Genomic DNA, 22,283 nt, shown 5'->3' with positions numbered 1-22,283 from the left:
CTTAGTCAGATACATGTATCATGCGTGTTTTCTCTGTCTATGGCTGATTTTTTCATTTTTGTAACAGTGTCTTTTGAAAGGCATAGGTTTTCAAAATGCCCTAAGAAATCATTGCCTAACCAAGTTCACACAGATTTTTCTCCAGTTTTTTCTAAAAATTTTAGTTTTAGCTTTTACATTTAGTTCTGTGATCCACCTATATTTTTATCTATACTTTGAGGTTAGAATACACGGTTCATTTTTTTCCACACATATATCCAGATGTTCCAGCACCATTCTTTGAAAAGATTAACCTTTCCCCCATTGAATTATCTTGGCACCTTTACTAAAAATCAACCGGCCATATATGACTATATATCAGATTTTCTGTTCTATCAGTCTATATGTATATCCTTATACCAATACCACACTCTCTTGATTTCAACAGCTGTATAACAAATCTTTTTTTTTTTTTTTTTGAGACGGAGTTTCGCTCTTGTTACCCAGGCTGGAGTGCAATGGCGCGATCTCGGCTCACCGCAACCTCCGCCTCCTGGGTTCAGGCAATTCTCCTGCCTCAGCCTCCTGAGTCGCTGGGATTATAGGCACACGCCACCATGCCCAGCTAATTTTTTGTATTTTTAGTAGAGACGGGGTTTCACCATGTTGACCAGGATGGTCTCGATCTCTTGACCTCGTGATCCACCCGCCTCGGCCTCCCAAAGTGCTGGGATTACAGGCTTGAGCCACCGCGCCCGGCCCTGTATAACAAATCTTAACATCACTAGTGTAGGTGTCCTAACTTTGTTCTTTTTCAAAGTTGCTTGACTCTTCTAGCTCTTCTGCATTACCATATAAGTTTCAGAATAAGTCTGTCAACTTACCCAAAAAAAAAAAAAAAAAAAATCTGTTAGAATTTAGTCTGGCATTGCATTGAATCTATAAATCACTTGAGGGAAGAGAATGAGGACCTTAAAATGATACTGACTCTTCTGATCCACGAACATCATATATTTCTCCATTTATTTACATTACCTCTGTCTCAGCAATACTTAGTCTTTTTCAGTGTACAGATCTTGAATGTTTTTCACTCAATTTATTCCTAAGTGTTTTATGCTTTTAAATAACTTTTAAGTAATACTTTAAAATTTCAATTTTCAATGGTTTGTTACTAGGATATAGAAATACAAATGGTTTCAATGGATTGATTCTGTATCTTGTGACCCTGATATATTAACTTATTTATTGTAGTAGTTTTATAGGGTTTAAAAAATATTTCTTTGGGGTCTCTATGCAGACAATCATATTATATGTCAATACAGATAGTTTTAACTTGTCTTTTAATTTTAAAAGCTTTTATTTTTCTTATTGCACTGATGTGGTCTGCAGTACAATATTGAATAGAAGCAGTGAGCATGTTCTTGCCTTTTAACTGATCTTAGGGGGACAGCATTCAATATTTAACCATTAAATATGTAGTTAGCTGTAAGTATAATAGATGCTCTTCATCAAATTGAGAAAGTCATCTTCCATGCCTGTCATGGAATAGTGTTGGAAATTTATCAACTGATTTTTATCTACTAATATTACTCCTTTTCTCCTTTATTCTGTTAACGTGAGCTACATTGATTGATTTTTGAATGTTTAGTCAGCTTTGCATTCCCATGATAGACTCCATTTTGTCATAAGATGTTATTCTTTTTATATGTTGCTGAACTTTAATAATATTTCAGTGAGAATTTATTTTTGCATTTAGGTATATGAAATATAACAATTTGCTTGAAATGTCTTTGTCATGGCTTAGTAGTCTCAATTTTGTGAAAAAATGTAAGTTGTACTTTTTTTTTCTAAATACTTGATATAATTCAACCATATAACCATCTGGGACTGCAAACATTTATTATGCATTCAGACATTTCATAGGTATGAGGCTGTTCATTTTCTATTATTTTTCTTCTTTGGTCAGGCTTTGACAAGTTGTGTTTTTGCAAGAGATGTGATATGGTTTGGCTCTGTGTCCCCAACCAAATCTTGTCTTGAACTGTAATCCCCACGTGTTGAGGGAGGGAATTGGTGGGAGGTGAGTGGATCATAGGGCTGGTTTCCCCTTTGCTGTTCTCAAGATAGTGAGTCCTCACGAGATCTGATTGTTTAAGTGTGGCACATCTCCTTACCCCTGCCCCCCGCTTTGCCTTATGCCATGACTGTAAGTGGCCTCCCCAGCCATGTGGAACTGTGAGTCAATTAAACCTGTTTTTGTTTCTGTGGGTTTTTGTTTGTTTTTTTCTTTTTTGAGACAGAGTTTCACTCTTGTCACCCAGGCTGGAGTGCAATGGTGTGATCTTGGCTCTCTGCAACCTCCGCCTGCCAGGTTCAAGCAATTCTCCTGCCTCAGCCTCCCAGGTAGCTGGGATTACAGGCACCCACCAACATGCCCAGCTAATTTTTGTATTTTTAGTAGTGATGGGGTTTCACCACGTTGGTCAGGCTGGTTCAAACTCCTGACCTCAAGTGATCCACCCGCCTCAGCCTCCCAAAGTGCTGGGGTTACAGGCATGAGACACCACACCCGGCCTAAACCTCTTTTATGAATTACTCAGAGTCAGGTAGTTCCTTATTGCAGTGTGAAAACAGACTAATATACCATGTATCCATTTCACCTAAGTTACTAAATGTATTAGCATAAAGTTTTTCATAATTTTCTTTTGTTATCCATTTTTTTTTCAACTTTTTCTTTTTAAATGAGGGTCTCATGATGCTGCCCACGCTGGTCTTGAACTCCTGGCCTCAAGAAATCCTCCTGCCTAAGCCTCCCTGGTAGCTGGGATTACATGTACATGCCACAATGCCTGGCTCCCTTTTCATCCTTTTAAATATCTTTAATAAAACCTCTTTCATTCCCGATATTCAAAATTTGTTTTCCTTTTTATTTCTTGATTTGTGTTCCTAGGCAATTGTCAATTTTATCTTTTTCAAAGACAAAATATGGCTTTGTTGATATTCTCCATTTTTCTGTTTCACTGATTTCTGCTCTGATCTTTATCATTGATTTCCTTCTAATTGCTCTAGGTATAATTTGCTCTTCTTTTTCAAGAGTCTTAAGCAGAAAAATTAGGTCATTGACTCCAAACTTTTCTAAGATAGATTTTTTTTTTTTGAGACAGAGTCTTGCTCTTTCACCAGGTTGGAATGCAGTGGTGCGATCTTGGCTCACTGCAACTTCTGCCTCCTGGGTTCAAGCAATTCTCCTGCCTCAGCCTCCCAAATAGCTGGGGCTACAGGCACTCGCCACCATGCCCAGCTAAATTTTGTATTTTTTTGTAGAAACGGAGTTTCACCATGTTGGCTAGGCTGGTTTCAAACTCCTGACCTTGTAATCGGCCCACCTTAGCCTCCCAAAGTGCTGGGATTACAGGCGTGAGCCACCGTGCCTGGCCTCTAAGATAGATATTTAAAACTATAACCTTTAGCTGCATCTCACAAACTTGGTTATGTTTTGTTTTCACTATTATTTAGTTCAAAACATTTTCTAATGTCTCTTGTAATTTATTTTTTGGTACATAATTTATTTAGAAGTGTGTTGTTTAATTTTAAAGAATTTGGAAATTCTCTAGGTATCTTATTATATTTGTATTGTTATGGTCAGATAAAATATTCTTTAAAATGTTAATCCTTTGAAATTCATTGAGCCTTATTTTATAACCCAGCATATGGTCTATCTTGGTGAATGTCCCATGTGCATTTGAAAAGGTGCATTTTGCAGTTGGTCAGTGTAATGTTCTGTAAATGTCAGTATGTTGCTAGTGTTATTTAGATCTTTAATGTCCATACTTTCTTGCTCCTTGTCTTATCAGTTATTGTGAGAAGCATATTACTTTCTTACTATGACTTCAGATTTACTATTTCTCCTTTGTTTCTATTGTTTTTTTTTCCCATATACATAAATGTCTATTTTAGGTGTGAACCCATTTAAGACTTTTGTCTTTCTGATGAGTTGAATCTTTTAATTTTGAGATGTCATTTTCTATCTCTAGTAATACCCTTTGTCTTAAAGTGCTTTGGTATTAATATTGCCACACCAACTTCCTTATACAAACTATTTCTATAGTAAATATTTTGCCTTAAAAAACTGCTTTTAATCTGTGTTTTTATATTTAAAGTGCATCTTTTGGACAACATATAGCTAGATCTACTCTAGTCTGATAATGTTGGCCTTTTATTTGGAATGCTTAGTCCATTTACATTTAATGTAATTATCGATTATATGGTCATTTTTGTTATTTGTTTTCTATTTGGCTCTTTTTTTTCCGGCATCCAATCATCCATTACAGCTCTTCTTTTTATTCCTGTGTTGCTCCTTTCTTGCTTCCTTTTGCACAATTTAAATATTTTAAGTACCTCATTGTATTTATTGGCTCCTTAGCTATACTTTTCCTTCTTCTTTGAGACAGGATCTCACTCTGTAGCCCAGTCTAAAGTGCAGTGGTTCAAACAGAGTTCACTGCAGCCTCGACCTGTCAGGCTCAAGTGATCCTCCCACCTCAGCACCCAAAGTAGCTGGGACTACAGGTGCATGCCACCACACCCAGCTATAATTTTTGCACTTTTTGTAGAGAAGAGGTTTTGCTGTCTTGCCCAGGCTGGACTCGAACTTCTGAGCTCAAGCAATTAGCTTACCTTGAACTCCCAAAGTGCTGGGATGATGGGCAGAAGCCAACGTGTCCTTCAGCTATGCTCTGTTATTATTTAGTGATTTTTATAGGGCTAATAATATGCCTCCTTAACCAATATTACAAGTAATATTGTACCACTTTACACTTCATAACTGACACCTTCCCTACTTCCTATTTCATCCTTCCTACTTCACATTTCATACTTCCTGTTTCACAAATGTAAGAACCTTGCAATAGGATAATTCAATTTACTTGCTTCTCCTCAACCCATCCTTTTACTGTTGTAGTTATTGACTCTTTACTTCTACTCATTACCAACCCCATTAACAATGTTTATTTTATAACTATCAGATGGCTTTTAAGAAAATCAGGGCAGATAACCATTTTTATGCATCCACATATTTACCATTTCTGATGCTCTTCATTCTTTTTAAAGATCTGAGTTTCCATCTGCCATTATTTCCCTTCTGCCCAAAGAAGATCTTTTGGCATTTCTTGTAGTATTGTTCTATCAGCAATTAATTTTCTCAGCTTTCATGTGTCTGAAATAACTTAATTTCCCCTTCATTTATGAAGAGAATCTTTGCCAGATAGAGAATTCTAGATTGACTTTTTTTTTTTCTTTTAGTAAATTAAAGATTTTTCCCACCATTATCTGGACTCTACTGTTTCTAACGAGAAGTTAATCATCATTCTTAATGTTGTTTCTGTGTATACTATGTCTTTTTCTCCCCCACCGACCACTTTCATAGTTTTTCTGTTTGGTTTTCAGCAGTTTGAGTATGATAGGCCTAGATGTAGCTTTCTTTTTATTATTCTACTTTGAAATAACTGAGCTTTTTATATATGAAAGTCAGTATTTTTCAAGAAATTTGGGGAAATGTTGGTGACTATTTCCTTGAACAATTTTATACCCTATTCTTACTCTCCTTTTCTTCTGGAACTCCAATTCTATAAGTGTTAGGCTGAAGCTGTATTTCTATTCAATATTTTTATATTCTTCAGGGTCCACTGATGCTTTTTTCTATCATCTCCAATCAGCTGTTAAACCCACTGCTATGATTTGAGTATTTGTCCCTTCCAAAACTCATGTTGGAATTAAATCCCCCATGTGGCAGTATTGAAAGATGGAGCCTTAAAGAGGTGACTGGGTCATGGGGACTCTGCCCTGATAAATGGACTAATCTATTCAAGGATTAAGGAGTTAATGGATTAATAAGTTGTCATGAGAGTAAGGCTGGTGGCTTTATAAGAAGAGAAAGGATGACCTAAGCTAGCATGGTCAGCCCTCTTGCCATGTGATGCCCTGTACCGTCTTGGGATTCTGCAGAGACTTGCCACCAGCAAGAAGGCCCTCATTAGAAGTGGCCCCTTGACCGTGGACTTCTCAGTCTCCATAACTGTAGAAAATAAATTTTTAAAAAAATAAATTACCCTGTTTCAAGTACTCTGTTATAAGCAACAGAAAATGAACTAAGACACTCATCCAGGAAATTTTGCATTTCAGATATTACATATTCTAGTTCTAAAATATCCATGTTGTTCTTTTAGTAGGTTCCATTTCTCTGCTGAGATTCCCTATCTGTTCATGCATTAAGATCATATTTTTCTTTAGCAATTGAATACTTTTAAAAGAGCTGCTCTAAAGTATTAACTAAACTTCTAGACCAGGGGTCGCCAACCCCCAGCCCATGGACAAGTATCAGCCTGTGGCCTGTGAGGAACTGGGCCACAGTGCAAGAGGTTAGTGTGGCAGGCAAGTTAGCATTACTGCCTGAGCTCTGCCTCCTGTCAGATTAGTGGTGGCATTAGATTCTTATAGGAGCATAAACCCCACTGTGAACTGTGCATGGAAGGAATCTACATTCCATGCTCCTTATGAGAATCTAACTAATGCCTGATGATCTGAGTTAGAACAGTTTCACTCTGAAACCATCTCCCATCCGTGAAAATTGCCTTCCACAAAACTAGTCCCTGGTGCCAAAAAGGTTGAGGACTGCTGCTCTAGACCATCTCAGGATCAGTTTCTACTCTATTGCTTGCTTCTTCTTAACATCAGGTCATATTATTTACTGATGTATTTTTTGGTGTGTCTATTCATTTTTTATTTTATACTGGATGTTTTGGTGGTTGTCACTCAAGGACACCTTTTACATTCTGCCAGCAGTAACATTCTTCACTCTACAATGTTGCTTACAGTGTTCTCAATCCCTCTGCTGAAATCTCTTCTCAGCTGAAATCTCCTCACAGATCTAACTGTACCACTGTATCCTTCTATTGTCTCTAATTTTGTGCAAATTCACTGCAAAGGCCAAATAATATAGCTGGAAGGAACTACAGATTTTAGAGCCAAATAGACTTGAATTTTAATATTGGTTGTATCTTGCGCAAGTTATAAAATCTCTGTCTCTGTTTCTTCATCTTTAATTGTCAAAATTCTCCATCTTACTTGGCTTTTATGAGCACTGAAGATGACATACATAAAGCATGTAGCACATAGTAGATATTCAATAATTTGTTCTGGCTATTATTAAGTACTAATACATCTGGTTCAAGTTTTCTACATCTCATAAGGGACTTTGCTGTTTAACTGGATAACCTATCCACTGCTTTAGCCCATTGACTTCCTTGACTTCCAACAACCTCTACGTATAATTCACTTCAACCCAATCCCATGACCATATTTAGAAGCTACCATCTTCTATATATGGAAGACATACCACTTTAGGAACTTTACACTTCAGTCTCCCAAACTTTCATCACAATTTTTTCTATCTGGTCTTCTACAAACTTTTTTTTTTTTTTTTTAGATTAAGTCTCACTTTGTTGCTCAAGCTGGAGTAAGGTTGTGTGATCTTCGCTCACTACAACCTCCACCTCCCAGGTTCAAGCCATTCTGCTGCCTCAGCCTCCTGAGTAGCTGGGGCACACACCACCATGCCCAGCTAATTTTTGTATTTTTAGTAGAGGCAGGGTTTCACCATGTTGGCCAGGCTGGTCTTGAATTCCTGACCTCAGGTGATCCACATGCCTCAGCCTCCCAATGTGCTGGGATTACAGGCGTGAGCCTCCGCGCCTGGCTGTCTTCTACAAACTTTTATTGAGCACTTACTTCCTGTTGGGTATATCAAAATGAATGAGACAAATTTCTGTTCTCTGTTCTCATAAATCTCCAAGTGACAAAAGGGACAGACAAGCATACAATCATGAAATCATGATTATCACAAGTCATGTACAGAGCACAGGATGGATAGCTAACCTAGCCTAGGGCTAAGGGTTCCTGGAGAAGTTACTGCTTTAGGTAATTTAGAAAGAATAAGTAGGATTTAGCCACATAGAGAAGGCCGAGAGGACAGCAACACCGGGTCTAGAGGAAGCCTGACTTGTTGAGTCCAATTAAGCAGAATGTAAAAGGCCACAGAAGAAAGCCTCATCACAGAAAGCTTTGTAAGAGCATTTGTCAGAGTTCCAAGTAATGATCATCTGAACCATGGAAGTGGAAATATTCAAGAAATATGTAGGAAGTAGGATTGAAAGACACAATGACTGGATATTGGTGAAGGAGAAAGAGATGTCAACAAGATTTCTGGTTTACAGGACTGGTTGGATGGTGAAACTAAGAGGATACACAGGAGCAGATTTTGGCCAGGGGGAGATGATGAGCCCAGGGTTGGGTTTGAGATACCAACAGGACAACAAGGTGGAGATGTAGACAGCTGGATAGACAGATCTGGTGCTTAGAAGAGAAGCAAGGTTGGAGACAGAGATTTAGCAGTCAAAGCAGAGATGAGGCCATGAGAGTGGATGGGATTATCCAGGGAGCATAGGCAGAATGAGAAGATATTAAGAACAGAACACTAGATCTATAGACATATATTTGAGAGTCAATGAATGTTGCTAGGGATTTTATAGTCTCAAGAGATGATAGTAGCTCCTTCCTTCCCTCCTCCCAGCTCCTTACCAGAAGTGGCCAGGTGCAGATCTTCCAGCGAGAAGAGAAGGGAGGCTTTAGAATCCTGGTGCTGCCCAGGCTGTGGGCTGGCTTGATTTTGGCCCTGGATTCCTCTGCTCAGCAGGAGACGGAGGTGGGTAGAACTGAAGGCAGGGTGGATGGGGCTGTATATGTAAGGGTGGTATGGCTCCACTAGCACTTCCACAAAGGCTGACTTCCCTGTTGCTGCCTCTCCAGCCAGCAGCACTGGCCGTCCCCCTGACAGAAGCAGGTCCACCACATACAAGAGCCGTTCACTCTGCAGGACAGAAGTGGGACTTACTGAGCACCTCCAGTATAAGACAGCAATCTAGCTGAAAGTAAAGGTCTAGGGGACTTGTCTTAGAGCTGTGCTTGGAGAACATTTCATGTATTCTTGTGATTGTGAAACTATATCGAAGAAAGGGAACAGGCGGGCCTCAGCTGATCTTCAAACATGGATTATCCCTAGATAAGTACTGAAGTTCTAACCCTAGATCTTGCCTTATTGTCCTCACACCTGGATAGAAGGGTGAAAGGTGCCCAGAGTTCCTTTGATGTGGCTGCTCAGGTATTGGCCAGTGAAGGGGACCAGTGTTCCATCTTCAGGGCTTACATGTAGATCAAACACCAAGGCTGAGGGTGGCGGCTCAGGGTAGTTGGAGAGGCGACTAATAGAATCCCTTATGAAGGTATCAAAGACAGGCCAGAACCTGCTCAGATGGACACACAGGCAAAAGCGTCAGATGGGTACAACACTTCCATTTATGACACACTCACACTCCACCATACCCTGACAGTGATGTCATGTGGGTTTTTTTTACTTCCATGGGCCAGTCCATCTCAGCCCTCTGCATCTCCCATCCCCCATCCCTATAGGTACCTGGAGGGAAGGTGGGCTCCAAAGCCCCAGATCAAAGCAAAAAGAAAACTGCTGACAGCCAGCAAGTGTTCCCTGCTCTTATTTGGTACATCATCACTGTCAACTTGGGACTGGTTTAGAAAGATTCTTTTTGAAGACCTGAAGCTTTGGGCCACAGGATCACTACAGCTGAGGTCCTCTGCAAAGGTCGCCATGGCCATGATAGAAGCCCCAGTAGAAAAAGGTGGAAGGTGAAAGAAAGAAAGAATAAATGATGACTCTATTACTTCTCACTCCTGGCCCAGATCCACCAAAGAACACATGCCCCAGGCGCCAGCTATATACCCCAGCTACCCGTAAGTCCCCTTCTCTCTCAAACCAGCCCTTCCATCTTCCCACCTGTGCCAGGGGCCTTCTCCTCTAGATGCAGGTGGAGGTCAAGCAGACTATGCAAAATGCGTGCCATGCTGGTAACTTCTGCCACACCTGGGCAAACAGCTTGCTGCCCGTGTACCTGCAGCAGAGAGCTGACACCTTGGCCAGTGAGAAATCGGAATGTTGCAGGCACTAGAACTTCAGCCAGGTGGTTAAGCTCGGTGACTGTCTGGTGCTGCAGGCGGTACTCAGAGGGAAGGGATGCCATCAGGGCACTAAGTATACACTGCCAAGTCTGCTCTCCACCACACCAGACTAGGGCACAACAGCCTACCACTGTGGGGGACATGCCTGTTGCATCTGTCACCTCCATCAAGAGAAAGGTGCTCGGGGGTCGTTCTATCTGCTGTCCATTGGGGAGACTAAGCTGGGGACGCTCACTCAAGAGGCAAGTGATGGAGTCTAGCCAAGCAGCACTGGAGGCCCCATCACATATTATCCAGTGCTGGATCGCCATTGATTTATCTGTCTGCCTCTTTTGGCCCATGTTTTTACACTGAGTGGCTGCACGAAGTACCTTGGGGAAGATGCCATGATGCCAGCAGGTGCCCTCTAGCCATCCCAGAAACTCCTGGGGGTTGAGGCCACTGGGGTACAGATGAGTAATTTCCACAGGCTGGCAGCCTTGGGTTGAGGTCTCCTCCACAGCTGCCAGCCGATTCTGGATCTTAAATAAGCTGTGCCAACAAGTGGTCTTGCCGCTGCCTGCAGGGCCCAGGAGCAGAATGCCTGAGGCCTGGCTCAGGGCCTGGCTCAACTGTTCCAGAGACCCCAAAATGTCAGGGCTGGGATGCAGACCTACCTGCTGCAGTTCCTCCACCACCAGTGGCTTCATCAGCTTGTGAGTCATAGGTTCTGCCAGCACTTGGCTGGCGCTAGGGAAAAGCACACATAGCAGCCCTCGGAGGTTGTGCAGGTGGAGCCCATTGAGAATGCTAAACAGCGGTGAGCGCAGTAGGGCATGCAGTAGGGCAGCCTCCTCAATGGCAGCTAGGCTGCGAGGCTGATGAGACTCTGGTTCCTCCTTGGTCACATTTAGTGTCTGTATTGTGTCTTTCAGTATCTGCTTGAGCAGTGGCAGGCGGCAGGGCAGGGGCCCAGACACCAGCTCACGCTCTAGGGAGAAGAATTTGGATAGGCGGGTAGCCATCCGGAAAGCATCCCGCATCCCTGCACCCAGCAGGGTCAGCTCTGCCACTTGCCGCAGATCAGGCAATGCCAATGCCACAGGCCGCAACAGCAGGTGCAGGTTGGCAGGCACAGCAGAGCTCAGGGCACGCAGTTCCAGGAGACAGCCATAGCCAAGGCACATAGATACGTGATGTTTTTCAAAGAAGCCACTGCCAAGGAGCGGGGGCTGGGTGGGGTCTATGGTGCTTGTGTTTCGGGAAGCCTCCTGGTACAGTGGGGCATACAAGTGGTGCAGTTCAGCCAGGCGCTGGCCCAGGGCAGAGAGCAAGCCAGGGGGCAGCTGATGAACTGCCTCCAACAGCAGCCAGGCACCACCCTGCAGGGCACCATTCAGATAGTTGCTCAGGCACTGGGTCTCTATCTGAGGTGAGCAGGGCAGTATGACCAGCTGGCGGCCCAGGGCCTGTGCCAGGCTATTCACTATAGCTCTCTTGCCCACACCTTTAGGACCCAGTAGGGTCCCACAGGCCACCTCCTCTAAGGCCAATAGTAATACCAGGGCTGGCCGTTCGGGCAGCAGGCTGGGTAGAGGCCCAAGTCTAGGTCCCAGGTACTCATAATTGTACAGGAAGGACCTGCCTAGCACATCTATCCAGCATGCTGCTGGTGACTGAGAGGGTTCAGCAGATGCAGTCATCTTAAGACTCTGTATGGGGCTTTTGGGGATTATGTGAGGTGAACCCAAGTGATATTTGAGTTGGCGGACCCAGTGGAAGTCTGTGAGGTCACTGACCTTGTGCTGTTCCAGCAGCTGTGCTATATCCCGGTGGGTCACTGCCATGACCAGCAGGGCACTGAGCAGGCTGGTCTGGCGGACAGAAGGCAGGGGCTGCTTACCTTGGGAAGCCCTCTGGGCCCGCAAAAAATTCACCAGTACCTCAAGCTTGCGCATATGCATGGAGACCATGGCCAGCGTACCCCACTCAAGCAGAGCTTCCTCCATCTCGGCCCGCCATACCACCTCCTCCGCCACCAGTACACACTGCCATGGGAAGGCCTGGACTAAATCGATCCAGTGCTGGACATGCAGTTGCAGGTACAACTGGTTTTGCTTAGGCAGCTGCTTGAGGGCCTCAGCTAGAGATGGGCCTTGAGTGAGGTGAGCAGCTACACAGCCCTGCAACATGTGCACCAGTGCCAAGCGCAGACACTTCTCCAGAGAGGCCAGCCACTTAGGGAGGTCTGGATACAGAGGAAGGGGACTCTGCAGCTTCACCTCCTCCCCACCCACCCCTAGCACTGCAAGTGCCTCCACCTGAGTCTGTGTGTTTGGGCTTGACTCCCAGTCATCCCTGTTTTTCTCACCAGTTGGGTGAGACTTGAAGCTCAAAGCATGCACATGAGGAAAGCAGCGTCGTACCCATCGCTGGGCTTCGCAGGATTCCAGTCGGGCAGCCAGCAGGGCTACCAGCTCACTGTCACTAAGGAAGAAGAGGCGGGGGAAGTGAGCACACACCCCATAGAGCACGCTCTCCAGAGTCATGATGATGCCCTCCAGCTCCACCGATCCTGCTTGCAGCAGTTGTTGCAGCTGCTGGCCTTGGAAGTAAGGGCTCCTCTTGGCATTGGGTACTACAAGTGACAGAACCATGGGGTCAGCTACAGAGATGCGCATCAGGGTCCGATACTGATCATCCATGGCCTTGAAACGAGAGCTCTGTGGTGAGGGAGAGGATAAAAGTGAGGGCCAGTATGAAGTGGCAGCTCCCCTTTCCCACCCCAAGCCCTGCTATTCAGGAACCCTTCTTGCCCTCTCTGCCTCAACCCCCTTCCCTACCAGGTCAGCACTAGGAAACTGAATCTTCATCTCATGCAGAACTTTATTCAGAAAAATCCACTTCTGCTGGAAAGTCACCCACACCTCCAGCAGGGCACCTGTGTAAGCAGCCAGAGAAATGCTGGTGGGAAACACTAGGGTTCTACCTTCTGCAAGGGAGTCCACCCTACTCCTGATCTCTCAGGTACCCAACTAGCCCAAGCAAAATACTCTGCCCAGCAGGACTCAGGGACCTTGCCTGAGGGGGAAAAAACTTTCTCTGTGAATAAAAACCTGATCCCTTTATTCCAAGAAACAGCCCTGAAGGAAGTCCTCACTCTGTTCTTCATATCTTCTCCCACCCAACCTCCACCTCTCACACCCATCCCTCTGGGACATCCTGCCTCAGGTCTCACCCATCAGCCCAGCTAGAGGCCGGCACTTACCCAGGTCATGCATGATGGCCACCCACTCCAAAGCTATTTTGTTTAAGTCTCCTGACTTTTGGATGGCCAGGATCTTGAGCAACACCTGAAGACTTTCCTGGATGGAATCCTTCAGGTTGTTGTAATCTAAGACAGAAAAAGCTTGAGCTGGTAGTCAGATGGAGCAAGGGCAGAGGCTGGGGCAGGGAAGAGCAGACCAGGGTGACCTTCCAGGAGAGACAGTTACAGAGACCTTGATGCCCTTTCTTTCTTTTCTTTTCTTTGAGACAAAGTCTCGCTTTGTGGCCCAGCCTGGAGTGCAATGGCACGATCTTGGCTCACTGCACTACACTTCCCAGGTTCATGCAATTCAACTGCCTCAACCTCCTGATTAGCTGAGATTACAGGTGTTTGCCACCACGCCTGGCTAATTTTTTGTATGTTTAGTAAAGATGGTGTTTCACCATGTTGGCCAGGCTGCCCTCAAACTCCCGACCTCAAGTGATCCACCCACCTTGGCCTCTCAATGTGCTGGGATTACAGGTGTGAGCCACTGAGCCCGATTGCCCTTTCTGTCTTTAAGGATTGCATCAGTCAATATGTAGAACCACTAAAGCACTGGGGTCTCAAAACAGTAAGAGAAGAAACTCCTCCTTTCCCAAGGCACTGTGGGCAGATTCCAGGCCAGCTGATTTCCCTGGTTAGCTGTTATGAGTATCCACCTAACGCCATCGAAGTTCTTTCTAAGAACTAGAGCCTCTAGCCTGGGAAGAGGGCTCAATGGCTCCAGGTCCCTACATAATATTTCTATAGCAAGAATGTCCATTCTGTCATAAAAGGGGTCCTAGTAGAGAAGCTGAGAACAAACTTTCTCTCATAGCGTTAGCACTTGGCTCCCTGGTGCTGCTTAAAGAGTCATCCCATTATGCCACAAGTGCATGGTGAGACTAGGGCTGGAAATGAGGTGGGAACACTAACGGGTAAAAATGAGAGGAGAATCAAGCAAGGTTTATTCAGACAGATGTAGGACTCTCCAAACACCCCTGGTATGAAGAAAACTCATTATCCTTCCCTCAGAGTGACAAAACTTTTACTCCACTGTCTAGAGAAAACAGCCCTGGACTAATGCTTTTAGCCCCTATATCTCCTTTACTTACTCCTCCCCATGTGAGGAGGCAAAGACACCCATCTTTTATGTTCTATGGGATATGAGGTGGCCACAGGCCTCCACACAGCTACCTGTGTAAGTGTACTTCAGCTTCCCTCTGCGTATCTACATAGACCTCAAGCTCTCAACTAATTTGGGGAAGCTTTTGATGACGTGGCATGAAGTCTCACTTGACCTAGATCCAAGCTGTTTCTTCCAACATGATATATAAAAAGCACAAACTTCCTTGGGGGTGATGGTTCCAATATTATACTTTCATTTTCATATATATCCTTGTTCTCATTTGGTTAAGAATCTAAAAGGGAGATTAATGATTTGTAGGTGTGCCCAGCCCTGTAACAACCTGTCTTCCTGAGGCAAGAATTAAATACATAAGAAGTCCATCATTTGTGATTGTTTGGGCGAATGAAGTCACCAGCTTCATGGTGTGTGGCCACTACAAAGATGTGGTCCTTGGTTAACATGCCCTGAGTTAACAGGAGAAGAAAGCCTAGTGCAGAGAAAGGAGAGAACCCATAGGGGAAAACCTCAGCCATACAAGTGTTTGATGCAAATGCTAGCTTGAGAGAGAGAAGGGGGAAGTGAAAAGGAGCAAAGGTGGAGGAGGGGCTGTGAGCTCAAGTAAAGACTTGTAGTACCCAGGCTGGCATCTGAATGTATGCTCACAGATAGCCCAAGGCCCAGACTATCCAGAGCCTTTACTCTGTACTATGAATTTTTATTTATTGCTTTTAGTAGCAGAGAAATCTAAGGATGAGGCAGAAAAGTGGCAGAGATCAAGTAGGAGCAGATTGGCAAAGTGTGGAACCAGGGTCAGAAATGGGCAAATGGATTCGCATAAAATGTGCTCAGGACAAAAGTGGGAAGAGAATCTCCTTTCAATCTTGGTGCAGATGTTAACTGCAGACATCCAGCCTTGGTGTCAGTCAACACCAAAACTTATGAGTCCTTGGTAAGGGAGATGTGAAAAAGGAGGCTGGGTACCATTTATCAATGTGCTGCAAATGGCTGGAAAAGGCATCACTAGCCAAATACTGGGCATAAAGAGGTGATAAGGATAAAGAATTTGGGTAATAAGGAACATCTATATTAGAATGGAAAGGACCTACATTCTCCTCCCTGCAGAAGTTGAACCAATTACACATCTTGCCTAGTTGAGTCCTACATAGCTTTAGTACATCCACTTTTCTTTCCCCATTGCTACTTTCCTAGTCTAGACCACTACTATTTTTCACTTGGATTATACCAGTTGTCCCTTAACTGATCTTTCAATTGCATTTCTTTGTCTCCCTTCAATCCATTCTCCATATTGAAACCAGAATGTTGTTAAACTAAAATATGATGATGTTACTACCCCACAAAAAAACATGCAGTGATTCTCTGTTGTTTTCATGTTATTGAGTACATTCTTTTTTTTTTTTTTTTTTTTTTTTTTTTTAGTTGGAGTCTCCGTCTGTTGCCCAGGCTGGAGTGCAGTGGCATGATCTTTGCTCACCACAACTTCCACCTCCCAGGTTCAAGCAATTTTTCTGCCTCAGCCTCCTGAGTAGCTGGGATTAAAGGTGTGTGCCGCCACACCCAGCTAATTTTTGTATTTTCAGTACAAATGGGGTTTCACCATGTTGGTCACACTGGTCTCGAACTCCTGGCCTCATGATCCACCTGGCTTGGCTTTCCAAAGTGCTGGGATTGTAGGTGTGAGCCACTGTGCCCAGCCTGAGTAAATTCTTAATGTAGCCCATAAGACTTTGCATGATCTAACCCTCTCCAGTTCCATCTGCACCATCCCCTCCTCCACTATTCTTTGGGATCCAGCCATAGAGAAACAGAAGCTCTTTTAGTGCATGCTCCCCATTGTTACCATCAAATATACTGACTAAAGCCCTAACTGAATTGAAACTCACAGATTTCAAGCTACTCTTTAGAACACCCAAACATATTGTTTCCACTAGGTAAATTGTGTGCTCACTAAGAGTTAGAATGTGTTTGCAAATCTATTTATGTGAGTTGTTATGATTTTAAGTAAAGAGTTGAATCTAATACTGTAACAACCACTTATATATTGGTGGGAAAAAATTTGCTGTTTCTATGGAAACCACAGAAAGCCTCAGTAAAGTCAAAGTGATTAAAAATATGCTATTAGGTATAAGCAAGTCAATTTTTATAAATTGGGAACTTATAATAAAAACCTAGAAAAGCTCTGGACTCTGAGACAGTGTCTTCTATATAACTCCCATACTGTCTTAATCTCCTTGGAAGTCCTCTTCTCACCTTTCTCTCTCCACACAGTGTCTGGGTCCTGCAGCTAAGGCCCTTCCCTTCACAGGGACTTTAAAAGTGTCTTTCTGTTGCCGCCCAACTTTACAGAAAGTGAAAGTAGAAATGGTAGACAATGCACTAATGCAAGAAAGGCAGTGAGGAACTCTCAAATCAAACAAAAACTCTTGTCATTAGGTTAAAAGATTAGTAAATAAATGTACGTGTATATATTTTAAGCTAAAGTAAAAATCTTAAACTATGTATGCATCATTAGTATTTTGGATTTACCAACTGGGTCTCAATTGTGTTGAATAAGAAAATTGCTCCTCTATTGGCAATACCCCAGCTATATCACCTTGGATGCTTGTGTATATGCTGTCCCTTTTGTCTGGTCTGCCCTCCTCACCTGGCAAGTTTGGCAAACTCTTACTCCTTCAAAAAGTCAGCACAAGGCCTCTGCTTAAAGAAGACTTCTCTGATTTTCTCTCTGTTCTTTGAGATGGTCCTCTCTCTGAGATTCTACTGCCCTCCGTAAGGTACTCTATCGTGTTTATCCCTATACTATGGTCTATCTCTGACTGGACTCAGGAGTTTCTGAGGGACAGGGATGCTGTCTGTAAGTCTCATGATCTCCTGTATTTAGCACAGAGGATGCAGGTTTGATTAGGGAAATAATAAAGAAATGAATTAATGAATGAGTGAAGCATAAAATCAGACAGTAGGGTGCAATCTAGAGGACAGAGCATTGAAAGGTGGAGATAACTGACCATGAGGAATTTCTGACTGTACCCCAAAAGGGGTGGACCTTGGCTGAAGGACCCAGGCATTGGGTAGAGCTGGTGAGGGGAGCAAGGACATTAAGACAGTAGGGGGCCACATGGAAGGCAATGTCTCAAAACAGACTAATGTTTCAGGCTATCTTGTAAGGATGGACCCTGGCTAGAGAACCAGATCTGGCAGGGCTTGATGGATATGGTGGATGGAAATGGCCCTCAGCAGCAGGCTTTCATTGGGCCACAAGGACTGCGTCTCACCTGAGAGGATGAAGGTGCCACTGTCTTTGCTCACTACCTCCCACTGGGGGCTGCGGAGCATCTGCCTCTTGGAGCGCTCCGAGGCTGGGGGCTCATAGGGTACGTTCAGGATGAAGTTGAGCAGGCGCAGCTGGCGTGCTTCCCAGTACTGCTGCAACCGCCGTATAGTCTCTTGGGCATGAATTCGTTCGTTTTCACTTTGCCAGACCTGGAAGAGCTGGGTCTCAGGAACCAGGAGTGGGTAACTGCTTAGGGGATAGGCTTGGAGCTGGGACCTGGGGATTGGATCTAAGGCAGAACTCAAGGGCCAGGGCCCAGGAGAGTGGAGTTCTCAGAGACAAAGGGGGAGGAGGACCATCAGGCTTCAAACATAGGCCAACAGCAGCATCTAACTACCTTGCCACAGGGTCACTGCTTTGGAACCCCCACCCACTTTTGCAAGGCTCCAGCTGAGCAAATACCTCAATTAGCTCGTGCTCTCTGGGGACAAGATAAGTGTTGGGGGGGGTACCTGTCATTCTGTGTACCCACAAGTTTGGGGCTGCCATCTACTTCCTTCTCCCATTGGGGATATACTCTCAGTCACAGGGAGTCTGGAACCACCCATGAGATCCCCATCTGGATACTTAAATCAATTGTTCCTACCCTTCAGGCAGGTTAGCAATCTCAACTCCCCATTCATTCACATGCCAAACACCCGCCACCCTCATGTCTCAAGGGGCTGCTGGGCCTTGACTGGCTTTATTACAGGTCCTGGGTTTGGACCCTCTTCCTCGCTTTCTAACTGTGGGCCCCACCTGGTTGATTCGATCTGCAAACTCCAGCAGTGGATAAGTAAGCAGCTTGCCCAGCGTTAGGAGTTCTATAGTTTGGTGACTGCCCAGCCCGAGGGCTGAAGGTAGAGAAAACAAGTCAGAGCAACATCCAGTATGTGGCAGAGTCCAGCCCATATCCCATATCCCAGAACCCAGCTCAGCTCACACCCCAGATAGCAGATCTCAGAGCACAACACAGAGCCAACAGCTTAGAACCCAAGATCTAGAGCACAACTCAGAGCCCAGAGCTAAGGCCCCAGCCCAAGCCCAGCCACCATCAGCAGAGAGGATGCAGTGAGGCAGGTAAAAAAGTTTTGTCCCCATCGGGGAAAAGAGATTGAAATATGTGAGAAAGGCAGGGAGAAATGTGGGGAGGAAAGGTGTTTCCAGCAGGAGCAGCAGGAAACTGAGTTGCTGCATCACTCTAACCCCTATATATTTCCCTTTCCCCCTCCTCTGACATTAATCAAACATACCTCGCAGGAGACCTTGGCAGTTGAGGCTCTGTGGGTGGAGGCTGCCCAGCTTGGCCAGCAGGGGCAGGCAGCTGCGAAACTCCCCCAGCATGCGCATGCAGTGCTGCAGCACCGGGCTGTGCAGCCCCAGGGTTGAGCTCATGCGCGCTGCCTCCGTCAGCCAGCCCTCTGTCTTCTCCTGGGCCATAGCTAGGCTGAACTGCAGGGAAAAGGGCTGACTGTCAGCTCGAGACTCTTCCCCACCCCCACCACTGTAGTCGTCCACTCCCAGGCAAGAGCTCCAAGGAATGGTGTCAGCACCTTGCCAAAAGCCATGCACTTCCACTCGCTGATGTTTTCAGAGATGACTCGGTACAGGTGCCAGATGTGCTGCTGCTGCACAATAGGACGTGTCCCACAGATTGGCAAGGGCAGAGGAGTCTCATCCCCTGTGAGGGAAGGCTGATTGAGACCTGGGCTACTTGCAGTATGTGTGTGTGTTGGGGGGGTGGCAGAATGATCAGTCATGAGCTCATAATGACAGAAGGTAGCATCCAGAAAGTGATGGTTGGGGTGGGGGAAGTGGAGTTCCAAATTGTTCGGCTCAACAATAGAGGTAGGGTTAATCCAAGGAACAGTTACTCCAAGGAAAGACCACCTGGGAAAATGAGATGGCAGTGAAAGGGAAGAGGTCCTCTTTTATTAGTTTCCATCTCACTCCATTCTAGTCACATTGGACTCTTTACTATTGCTGAGATGCACCAGGCATGCTTCCTCCTGCTAAGGGCCTTTGACTTGCAGTTTATTCTTTCTGGAACACTCCTCCTTCAGAGAATCACATGGCTCATGCCCTCACCAACTTCAAGTCCTTGTTCAAACACCACCTTCTTAATGAGGCCTATGCAGTTTATCCGGTTAAAAATTCCTAGCTACGCTCCCTGGCATTCCCAACCCCTCTTACTCTGTTCTATTTTTTTCTCTATCACTTATCTCTTTTCTATACACTACAGAGTTTGGTTATGCATCGTTGTTTATTGTCTTTCTCTCCCAACTAGAAGTTTGGGTTCATTAAGGAAAGGTTTTGTCATTTGTTCACTAGTGTACCTCAAGCCTACTATACATCATAGGGTCAACAAATATGTGTTGAATGAATGAATGAATGAATGAACTGTCAGCCCAAGAGAAATTTCAGCAAGATGAATATGAAAAAATATCTGGCCCACATAGGGGACCTGTTGTGTTTGCCTCTGGCAATTATCCTCCAACCCTTCATCTCACAGGGTACTACATTAGTTCTTAATCAATTACTTATAGTCAGTTGTGAGATATGTGTCAAAAGTAATTTATAATTAATAATTATAGTGCCGAGGTTTGCAATTCCCTTAAAAGACAACAGACATCTCATCAACTTGAACTCCAGTTTACTTTCTTGAGTGGGACAAAAAGTGATAAAGCCACACCTAAATGCTGGGACTCGTGCATCTTACACATGTGTGCACATCATCCATTGTGGAGATCTCAGAATATTAAAAAGCTGGAATCACTAGGCTATCAAAGCTCTGATCTGACAAAAAGTCAAATGACAGGAAATCTAAACTCTTCCAGTCTTTCTCTGTTTAAACACAAAAGATATGGCTAGAGTCTCATATAATCTTTGATAGCAAGGAGAGATCCAAGATGGCTAAATAGGAACAGCTCTGGCATGCACTTCCCAGGAAGAAGAACACAGAGAGTGAGTGATCACTGCATTTCCAAATGAGTTTTTACTGACCACAGACAAGGAGATTCTGGGGCTAAAAAGCACCACAAGTTTCCAGCACGGCTGTTTCAGCTGGCGCTGCAGGTGTCCGCATAAAAATTCACACAAATCCGGGCGGCCATTTCAACATTCAACTGAAATAAAGGGGGCTGAAACAGGGAGCCAGGTGATCTGGTTCAGCGGGTCCCACCCCTCAAAAGACCAGCAATCTGAAACTCTCAGGATTGAGAGTTTCGTAGCAAGCGCTGCTGGACCCAGGACAGTCCAGCTCAGAGGGGGAATGGCTTCAGCCATTACCAAGGCAATCTGCCACTACCCAGGTAATCTGCCATTACTGAGGCAGTCTGCCATTACTGAGGCAAGGCAATCTGCCTTTACTGAGGCAGTCCACCATTACTGAGGCAGACCACCATTACCGCGGTAGTTCTAACAGGAAGTTCACACAGCAGCTGGGCAGACCCCACAGCAACTCAGTAATGCCTCTGCTGGCAGACTGTGGCTAGACTACCACCTTGTTGGGCAGGGCATCTCTGAAAAAAGGCAGCAGCATGTCAGGAACTTATAAATAAAGCCCCACCAGGACAGAGCACCCGGGGAAAAACGTGTTTATGAGTTCTGCTGCAGCAGACTTAAAGGTACCTGCCCAGTAGCTCTGAACAGAACAACAGGGCTCCCAGCTCAGCACTTGAGCTCCTATAAAGGAGACTGTCTCCTCAAGCAGCTCCCTGACCCCTGTATATCCAAAAAGATACCTTATAAAGGAGACGTCAGGCTGACATCTGGCAGGTACCCTTCTGGGACGAAGATAACAGAAGAAGAAACTGTCAACAATCATTACTGTTCTGTAGCCCCCACAGGTGATCCCCAGGCAAGCAGGGTCTGGAGTGGACATCTAGCAGGCTACAGCAGAGGAGCCTGACGGTTAGAAGGAAAACTAAAAAACAGAAAGAAATAACTTCAACATCAACAAAAAGGACATCCGCTCAGAGACCCCATCCAAAAGTCACCAACTACAAAGACCACAGGTAGATAAATCCACAAAGATGGGAAGAAACCAGCCCAAAAAGGATGAAAATGCCAAAAACCAGAACACCTCCCCTCCTCCAAGTGATCACAACTCTATACCAGGAAAGGAACAAGGCTGGATGGAGAATGAGTCTGATGAATTGATAGAAACAGGCTTCAGAAGGTGGGCAATAACAAACTTCTCTGAGCTAAAAGAACATGTTCTAACCCAAAGCAAAGAAACCCCAGAGCTTCTGTACAGCAAAGGCAACAATCATTAGAGTAAACCAGCAACCAACAGAATGGGAAAAAATTTTTGCAATCTACCCATCTGACAAAGGGCTAATATCCAGAATCTACAAAGAACTAAAACAGATTTACAAGAAACAAACAAACAAACCCATTCAAAAGTGGGTGAAGGACATGAACAGATGCTTTCCAAAAGAAGACATATATAAGACATATATAAGCATGAAAAAAATGCTTATCATCACTGG

The 22,283-nt window shown here is 44.6% G+C and overlaps 1 protein-coding gene and 1 long non-coding RNA gene across 2 annotated transcripts in view; one reads left to right on the top strand and one right to left on the bottom strand.

The window, feature by feature from the left end:
- Positions 1–22,283, bottom strand: part of DNHD1 (dynein heavy chain domain 1) — a 77,706-nt gene that overhangs the window by 17,187 nt on the left and 38,236 nt on the right. The window contains 10 exon segments of the mRNA XM_032240583.1: positions 8,614–8,902; positions 9,143–9,335; positions 9,506–9,683; positions 9,884–12,767; positions 12,888–12,985; positions 13,313–13,438; positions 17,753–17,960; positions 18,550–18,644; positions 19,044–19,242; positions 19,344–19,471. Of these exon segments, the coding sequence (XP_032096474.1) occupies positions 8,614–8,902; positions 9,143–9,335; positions 9,506–9,683; positions 9,884–12,767; positions 12,888–12,985; positions 13,313–13,438; positions 17,753–17,960; positions 18,550–18,644; positions 19,044–19,242; positions 19,344–19,471 (4,398 nt within the window).
- On the top strand, positions 8,637–9,752 carry LOC116525057. The gene is made up of 2 exons (XR_004257565.1): positions 8,637–8,737; positions 9,502–9,752. It is a non-coding gene; the product is annotated as an uncharacterized LOC116525057 (long non-coding RNA).

This window comes from Sapajus apella, unplaced genomic scaffold (genome assembly GCF_009761245.1).
Source record: "Sapajus apella isolate SASKATOON/1434 unplaced genomic scaffold, GSC_monkey_1.0 scaffold47, whole genome shotgun sequence".
Classification (NCBI taxonomy): domain Eukaryota; kingdom Metazoa; phylum Chordata; class Mammalia; order Primates; family Cebidae; genus Sapajus; species Sapajus apella.
The sequence above is the reverse complement of the archived record's forward strand: the minus strand, read 5'-3'. Positions and strand labels throughout refer to the sequence as shown.